This window comes from Grammomys surdaster, unplaced genomic scaffold, assembly GCF_004785775.1.
Source record: "Grammomys surdaster isolate TR1022 unplaced genomic scaffold, NIH_TR_1.0 330, whole genome shotgun sequence".
NCBI lineage: Eukaryota > Metazoa > Chordata > Mammalia > Rodentia > Muridae > Grammomys > Grammomys surdaster.
The window spans coordinates 2279353-2288773 of NW_021604749.1; the positions used below are offsets into that span (position 1 = coordinate 2279353).

General features: G+C 38.6%; 1 protein-coding gene and 1 non-coding gene across 4 annotated transcripts in view; one reads left to right on the forward strand and one right to left on the reverse strand.

The window, feature by feature from the left end:
* Pik3c2a (phosphatidylinositol-4-phosphate 3-kinase catalytic subunit type 2 alpha) overlaps positions 1-9421 on the forward strand; it is a 98173-nt gene that overhangs the window by 52359 nt on the left and 36393 nt on the right. For 2 of the 3 annotated variants that reach the window (XM_028778211.1, XM_028778212.1), the window contains one exon: positions 8374-8517. The exons of the other annotated variant lie outside the window; for it this stretch is intronic. In XM_028778211.1, the coding sequence (XP_028634044.1) occupies positions 8374-8517 (144 nt within the window). The remainder of the gene's footprint in view (positions 1-8373; positions 8518-9421) is intronic. 3 annotated transcript variants of the gene reach the window in all.
* Positions 7408-7511, reverse strand: LOC114630162. Its single transcript, XR_003712780.1, has one exon. It is a non-coding gene; the product is annotated as a U6 spliceosomal RNA (small nuclear RNA).

The window sequence follows — 9421 nt, forward strand, 5'->3', positions numbered from 1 at the left end:
TGTGTGTGTGTGTGTGTGTGTGTGTGTGTGTGTGTGTGTGTGTGTGTATGTGTATGTATGTGTGTGTATGTGAACACACACGCACACAGACAAATTGGAAGGGGCTGTTTTAGATGTACCTGTGTACAAGTTAGAAGACAACTTGAGGGAATTAGTTCTCTTCTTCCACCATGTGGCCATACGGGTCCTGGAGATTCAACTCAGATTGTCAGGCTTGGCAGCAAGTGCCTTTTCTGCTGAGTTATCTCTGGGAGTGTGGAGTATGAATGTGTGTGTGTTCACATGTACACGGTGCTCAAGGGGAGGTCAAAGTACTCCTGAAGTTGTTCTTTTCCTTCCACCATATGAACTCAAGGCATTGTACTTGGGTCATTAAGCTTGACTTTAAACTCCTTTATCTACTACGCTTTCTTGATGGCCCATGACTATATGTTAAGAGAAGTTTTGAGTTCAGAGCAAAATGAGAAGATACAGAGATATCCCATATACACCCATGATACTTCCCAGATTAGCAGCTCCACTTTAAAAATTACTATTATTATTTTGACTTAATAAGTAGCGACTCTGTTCTCCCATTTAATCCCACTAAAATCTTGGTGTTATCCTTGACCTTTAAAAAAAAGGAATCTTTCATCTCTCATATTAAACCTAATTCTTACTATCTCTGTCATAAAAACACATGGAGATTATGACCATTTATCATTCCTAAGTCAATTGTATTATTCTTTACTAGTGTTCCAAATTCTCTGCTTTTCCTTCTGCAAGCCCCTTAGCCAACAAAAATGATACTTTAAAAAAATTCGTTAAATGTAGTATGATATGTCCTGAGTTGATATCCTGGAACAGAGTAGGAAAAGATGCTTGTGGAAACACTGGTACTGCTGAGCAGATCTAGAGTTTACTTGATGGTGTGCCACTGCTCCAGTCCTCGTTTTGTCAAATGTATCATGGTTGTGCAGGCCGTTGAACTGATTTATATGTGAACTCTCTGTACTATTTTTGTAACTTCTTAAAATTCTAAAATTATTCCAGATAAAAAGTGTACTTTAAAAGTGATAAATCAGAACAGAAAGCAGATGTCAAACAAATAAGAGAAAGGGGGTGGGGGAACAAGACTGTTAGAGCTGGCTATGACACACTTTTTGTTTTTGTTTTTGTTTTTTTTTTTTTTTGTTTTCGTTTTTCGAGACAGGGTTTCTCTGTGTAGCCCTGGCTGTCCTGGAACTCACTCTGTAGACCAGGCTGGCCTCAAACTCAGAAATCCTCCTGCCTCTGCCTCCCAAGTGTTAAGATTAAAGGGGTGCGCCACCACTGCCCTGCGACACATATCTTTAATCTCAGCACCTGGAAGGCAGACATAGGTGGATTTCCACAGGATCTCTTTGGGTTTGAGGCCAACCTGTTCTACATAGTGAGTTCCAGGGCTGCATAATAAAGAGAGATTCTCTCAAAAAAAAAAAAAAAAGCTTTTAGGAAAAGAGAGTTAAAAATTATAAACTATAAAGCAAAGTGAGCTCTTAGGCTAGCTTGAACTTGTGAACCTTTCTCCTCAGCTTCCTTTATTCTAGGACTATATACTGAGACCCAGCTCTTGGGCTTATAATCTGCCAAGTGTGCTCCCGAGCAGGGAGCCTGGTACCTATATTTTCTAGAGCTCTCTCTCAGATACTTGCTTGGCTTTCCATTCCTTAAGGAACTTAAATGTTATCTGAATTCTCCAAACTACCTTGTCTCAAATATCAACACTTTTATTTCCCCTTTTATAATTTGATTGAACCTGTTTGTTTGTTTTAAGACAGTGTCTTACTATTTAGTCCAGGCTGCCTCAAACTCACTATGTAATTTAGACTGTGGAATGTAGGATTCTCCAACCTCAGCCTCCCCACGTGCTAGGATTATAGGTACATGCTCCTAATATATCATGCCCACCTTAAGTATAATTTTTTAAAAGATTTATTTATTTTATATGAGTATGCTGTTACTCTCTTCAGACACACCAGAAGAGTTCATCAAATCCCATTATAGATGTTTGTGAGCCACCGTGTAATTGCTGGGAATTGAATTCAGGATCTCTGGAATTGCAATCAGTGCTCTTAACTGCTGAGCCATCTCTCCAACCCAAGTATATATATTTTTTTCTATATCTTTTTCCTGTTTTAGTTTATTGAGCTCATTCAGTTCAGGCTGACTTTGAACTAGCTATGTTGCTGAGGCTGGCCTTGAGTTCTTGATCTTCCTGCCCATAGCTCCTGAGTGTAGGCATTATAGATGATTGCCACTATTCAGAGACTTACCTAATTCATAGAATTCTACCATCACCCCAGTGCTGTTTTGGAGCAGTTCCATATACTGATTTGCAGTTGACCCTCCTTCTAGCTCTAGCCTCAAATAATCGCTGAGCTAGTTCCTGTCTCTAGCATGATTTCCTCTTCTGCACATTTCTTATAAATGGGATGTAGTAATTTTTCTATGCCTGTTTTGCTTTTTCAAATACCAACCCCTTTTATCTGTTGTAATATGTATTTGTATTTGTATCTTTGTGTGGTATGTTCTATGATGTAAGTACTTAATTAGCATGGGTGGATCTCCTGGAGCTGAAGTCACAGATGGTTAGGTGCCACCTCATATGAGTTCTGGGGACCAAATTCAGGGCCTCTGCAAGAGCACTATACTTCTTTACCTCTGAGCCATCCCTATAGCCCTATACCCAGCTTTTTACATGGGTGCTAAAGATCCAAACTCAGATCCTCCTCCTCAATAGGCTTTGCCAATTGAGTCATCTCCCTAGCACCAACCAACAGTTCCTTTTTCTTAACTACTATTCCATTATAGTACATTTTGTTTGTCTGTACATCTAATAATATACATTTGGGCATAAGTTAATAGATTTTGGTTATTGTGAATAATTTTGGAATGAAGATTCATATATAGTTTTTGTATGGATTAATGATTTACTTTCTCTTGGGAAGCTTTTTACAAAGAAATCAAGAAGTTGCAGAAATTTTTAGTTCTCTTGGATTTATTTTTCTGGAAATAATTCTGTTCATTTTGCTAAAGTGACAGTATGGGACTTGAGAAAAGAAATAATGGCTTGTAATATTCTAATGACTCAGTAGTTAAGAGCATGTACTGTTCTAGCAGAGTATGGTTTTCAACATTCATTCAGAATGGCTCACAACCACCTATAACACCAATTCGAAGGAGATCCATCTCCTCTGGCTTCTGAAGGCACCTGAACACATGTTTGGAGCTGGCAGTGTGATTATTCTGTGTCTATCTGACTTAAAATAGAAATCCAAATAAATAACCCAGAACAAAAGTATGTGTCATGATATAGAGAACTGACCACCTGTCAGTCAGTACTAATGTTTATCAGTCAGTGGCTAGATTGTTTTTGTTTTTGAGATGGGGGTCTCATTTAGCTCCCGTTGCCTGACCTTGAACTCTTGTTCTTTATGCTTCCATCTCCCAAGTATTGAGATTACAGATTTGTGTGGACATGCCTACACACACAACTGAACCAGCCTGACACATTTGGGACTTAACCAGATCTATATTCTCCAGCCTCTGTGCCAGCTGCTTGAATAAAAATTCTAAATAATCATTAGTGAAAGGATAAAAAGGTGATTTTATCCTTTTTAGTAAAAGAATTTCTTTTTAAGATAAACTTTTATATTAAAATTATTTATTTGTTCATTTTATGTGTTTGAATTTCTGCCTGAATCTGTATCTGTTCACAGTGTACATGCCTTGTGCCTGCAGAGGCAAGAAGAGGTTGTTAGAGCCCCTGAGACTGGAGTTAAACAGATAATTGTGAGCTGCCATATGGATTTTAGGAATCAAACTCCCGAGTCCTATATAAGAGCAGCCAGGGCTCTTAACTGTTGTACTGTCTTTCCAGCCCATAAAAGAAGATTCTAAGGCAAGAACTGGCATACCATAGCTCCCATACCAAATCCAGCCTGCAACCTACATTTTTGTTTGTTTATTTATTGTCTGTCTTCACCCTTTTTTTCCCAAGATTTATTTTATATATGTGAGTGCACGGTCATTGTCTTCAGATACACCAAAAGAATGCATCAGATCCCATTACAGATGATTATGAGCCACTTGTGGTTGCTGGGAATTGAACTCAGAACTCAGCAGCCAGTGCTCTTAACCACTGAGCCATCTCTCCAGCCCCTTAAAAGGCTAGAATTGATTCTCACTAGAGGATGACTCAGAAAGCATTAAATATTTACCTAATTAATGTTTATTGTTTGTTTTATGTTTCGTTTGACACAATCTTGATATTGCCACGTCAGACTTTGAGGTAACTGTAATATAAGTGTGTATCACCATGCCTGACAATTAGTGGCTTTGAGGGTGGTCAAGATAGGAACAGATCTTTTCTATTCAAGCCTGGAAGGCTTGAAACTTACTGTGCAGACCAGGCTGACCTCAGACTTTTGACTTTGTTTCTCATGTGTGCTGGTACTACATATATGTGCCATCACACCTGAATACTTTTTTTTTTAAAAAGAAAATTTTCTAGTCTTTAAGAAGAGTCCATAATTTGCAGATGTAAAAAGTAACTGCTATGTGTAGGCTGAAGAAAAATGAAGTTTAAGACATAGAAGGACTTCTGATAAAACCTCTTCCCAGACTGAAATTTAGCCCATTTGAAGTACAAATGGCTAACACAGTAAGGTAGAGCCCATGGAAAAGAAAGTTCCTAATGAACTTTAGCCAGAGCTGCCAGATTGGAAGAACATGATCTGAGGGTACATGTAGGGCTGGTCCTTGAGAACCACTGAACTTCCATAGTAAATTGAAAAGAAATAAGACTGGAACCCAGGTGCAAAATGTCTTTCTGTTGTTTTTGTGTTAAAGTGTCCTTTTAGTGCCCTCTAGTGACAAAAAATGTTAGTGTGAGTGCAGTTCTGCTATAAAGCAGAGCAAAACAGGTGGGGTTAGAGCTGTTAGACTGGTCCACAGCATGTTAAGAGTAATGGAGAATAATGCAAGACAATGTCACAACGCTTCTTATTGGAAAGGTTATACATGAAGGTGGAGTTATAAGCATAAACATAAATCAGATAACTAGAAAGGGAGAACTTGAATGCCGATCTTCAGTTCAGGCCCTGAGAACTACATAGTCATTGAATATTTAAGAAAATGAGATGGTTTCATTTATGCTTGAAGGTGAAAGGGGCATTTGACTTATCTCCAAGCCTCAAGAATAAAAATACTAAAAGGAAAGATACATTGCTGAGTTGCAGCGTTTCATAATACTTGTATAAAAGTGTAGCATGAATATTTTATGCTGTGTATAGTTACTAGGAAGTAAGAGAGATCTCTTGAGCTTATGAATTTGAGACCAGCCTAGGCAATATATCAAGTTCCTGTCTAAAAGAAGGAAGAATGCTTTTGTTGTTCAAGTTTTTAAAACTATATTTTGTGGGTGTATATCTGTGTATAGGTGCATGTGTATGTACAGGCTAGAGGATGACCTCAGGTTGATCATTCTTCAGGCATGCCATCCACCTTCCCTTTGAGCCAGGCCTGGAGTTTACCAAGTAGGCTAGTATGGCTGTCTTAATTACTGTTGTATTGCTGTGAAGAGACACCATGACCAAGGCAGCTTACAAAGGAAGGTACTTATTTGAGGACTTGCTTACAGTTTCAGAGGATGAGTTCATGACCATCATGGTGGGGAGCATGGCAGCAGGCAGGCTATCAGGTGCTGGAACAGTAGCTGAGAGCTCACATTATCTGTAAGTTGCAGACAAAAAATGAGAGACTGGGCCTCAGTGGGCTTTTGGAACCTCAAAGCTCATCCCGAGTGACACACCTCCAACAAGGCCAAACTTCTCAATCTAATAGTTCACCAATCAGGAACCAAACATTGAAATATATTAACCCATGGGAGCTATAAACATTTAAGCCACTAGAGTAGAGTGGCTGGCCAGGTAGCCTCAGGGATTCTCCTGTCTCCTCAACAGTGAGATTACAGTCATACACCACTGCATCTAGCATTTTTATGTGGGTTCTAGGGGTTGAATGAAGATACTCATGCTTGCAATGCCAATATGACTGACTGTACTAACTGAGCTATTTTTGTAGCCCTAAAATTTATAGCTAGCTGATACATAATGGTTATACATATTTATGGTATGCAATGAGATATTTCAGTGCATGTATAATGAGTAATGACCCATGCAAAGCAGGGTAGTACACTCCTGTAATCCTAGCACTACTTAAGCTAGAGAATTCATACATTTGAGGTCAACCTGGGTTACATAAGGAGTTTCAGAGCAACTTGAGCTGCGCGTACTGAGATGTCTCTAAAAAAATTAGTTGACTAATATATGTAATAATAAAATCAAAGCCCACTCCTAGTGACATATTTTCTCTAAACAGGCCACACCTTCTAACCCTTCTACTCTTTTCAGGTTCATTCTCTGGTGACTGATATTCAAATTCATGAGCCTGTGGGTGCCATTCTTTTTTTCTTTCTTCTTCTTCTTCTTTTTTTTTTTTTTTTGGTTTTGGTTTTTTGAGACAGGGTTTCTCTGTGTAGCCCTGGCTGTCCTGGAACTCACTCTGTAGACCAGGCTGGCCTCGAACTCAGAAATCCACCTGCCTCTGCCTCCCAAGTACTGGGATTAAAGGCGTGCACCACCACTGCCCGGCTTGGGTGCCATTCTTAAGTCAAACCACCACAAGTGCCCAGTACCCACATGAGGTACCTGACAACCACCTGCCAGCTCCAAGGGTTCCAACACTCTCTTCTGGTCTTTACTGATACCTACACACATATAGCATTCACTTATATGGATACACAACACACACATGCAGTGAGAATTTTAGTTTCTTTTAAAAAAAAAACTACAGAAATATTATGGGAATATGTTTTCATTTTAATCCCAGGTGTGAGATATGGGGCTGCTTCACAGCAGGTGACTATGATTTGCCTCATGCTCTAGTAGGGGTGTGGTTTTGCCAGCTGCAGATAGTTTGTGTGAATGTGTGACATTTGGAAATCTGGGAACTTTTCAGAGGATATATAAATGCTAGAGCCCCAATAGAAGGGGTTGATTGGCTGGTTGGTGGTTGTGGTTGGGTGCTGTTGGTTGCAGTTTGTTGCTGATTGTCAAGTAGTCGTGTTCGAAGAGATGAAAAGAAGAAATTAGATATCCTGACAGCAAAGATCACACTTTTCCCAAGGAACTCAATGCCCCTAATCAGCAGGAGGTAGTCTAATGATACTGTTGCCCCTTTCCCCTCTTATCCTTCTTTCCCTCCTACCTGTACACAGGCTTGAAAGGGCAGGGAAGAGGAGTGGAGAAGGATGGAAGAAGAAAGAACCCACAAGGTAGCCAAAAGTCCAGTTACACACAAAAGTAAAAATGAATAAATTTTTTTAAAAATATGCAACACTTCACGAATTTGTGTGTCATCCTTGCACAGGGGCCATGCTAATCTCTGTATCGTTCCGATTTTAGTATATGTGCTGGTAAAGAGAGCACGAATAAAATTTCTTTTAGGTGTAGGGAAGGAACTCTTGTCATTGAGTAAATGATTTTTTTAGTGCATTTGTATGCATACACTTTGGATTTATGCTCCAGTCAGCTGTAGTGGAATGACACATGAGCTGTCCGTATGGAGACTAAGGTCAAACAGACTTGTAAAGTGATAGTCTTATAGAAAGCTGACCCTGTACTGCTACAACTGACCTTTAAAAAACAACCTCAGGGTTTTCTTTTATTGCTTTTTATTTTAAGATTTGACTATGTGTGAGTGCATATGAGCTTAGGTGTGGGGGTACATTTGTGCAGCCATGTCTAGCTGGAACTTGTTTTCTAGACTAGGCTAGCCTCTAACTAATAGAAATCATCTGCTGCAGCAAGAGTTCTTAACCACTGAGCCATCTCTTAAGCCCCTCAAGGGGTATCTGTTCGGTTTAGTTTGTTAGAATTTAGTTTTTAATACCAGTGTTTTACACAAGAGAGGTTTATTTTCAACATGGAAATTACTTCCAAATGAGAGTTTAAAAGATAAATTTACTTACCTTTTAGATTTATTTTAAATATATGAGTGACTCTAGTTTAAAAAAAATGATTTAGTAATTGTTTCTAATTTGTTGTCTTTTAACTCTGATATGAAATTAATAACACTTACATATGAATAATTGTTTCAGAGTAAAAACTAACCATGCCTTAGTATATTTCACAGCATACCACATGATTGAGAACTTACCTCAGTTCTTTTATCTTTCAATATTAAATATCTAATCTTAGAATTGTCTAAAATATCCAGCTTCTGGCTTCATCTTTGACATGGGTCGTATATTGTACCTAGTTATTTTTATTTTATTTTTCATTTTTAAAGAACCAGCACCAAGCAGTTGATCAAGTGATTAAAGCAGTAAGAAAAATCTGTAGTGCTTTAGATGGGGTGGAGACCCCTGCCGTCACAGAAGCAGTGAAGAAGCTAAAGCGAGCAGTTAACCTTCCAAGGAATAAAAGTGCTGATGTGAGTATGTGTGTGGACTTAAGTGACCACCTGTCACTTGCACAGGATGTTCACTTCACTAGACAAAATATTGTCATACTAACTTTTTGGCTTTTACTTTTGGGTTTGTTGAATTGCGTTTTTGGTGAGATGGGGATTCCTTGTTGAAATGATGGAAGAGCTTTGTGAACATTGACACTAAATAGTGGATTCAGATCATCTTCCCTCTAGAAGTGAGATCTCTGGCGACTTAGGAAATCTAGAGAGTAATGCTTCCAGTCCTCCCTTGATGGAAATGTCTGTGCTTGTTGTACTTGAGTCATATCTCTGCCCTGCCAAAGTGGCATTGCCTTAGAAGCAGCCAGATGTTGAGTATTCTATTATGCTTATGTCAATTTTTAATAAAACTATGTTCTATGATACTTCCTTCCATGGGACTTTAATAAATTCAGTTCATAGAAATGTTTGTGTCTTGTATTGAAAGGAGTAAAGAAAAAGTGAATTTCACAAGTTATTATACATTTTAAGGAGAAGCTATGTCATTGGCTTGCTACTCCGTGTCTAGGTGCACACAAGTCTACTCATTTTTGCAGAAATTCAGTTACATGACACTTAAAGATTAAAGTGTCCTCTTCGTTTTGTTTTGGTTTGGTTTGGTTGGTTGGGGTTTTTGTTGTTTTGTTTTTTGGGGTTTTTTTTTGTTTTTTGTTTGTTTGTTTGTTTTTTCCTGAGGGCAGGGTTCTGTTTAGCAATTATTTGGAAACTGAGTCACCATAGGCCCTAAAGTCTGAAGTTTCTATTGTTTTTATTCCTTTATTGGATGAAGGAAGAGTAAATTGTAGTCAAGATGGAAATTTACCTTAAATAACTATAACACACTCTCTCTCTCTCTCTCTCTCTCTCTCTCTCTCTCTCTCTCTCTCTC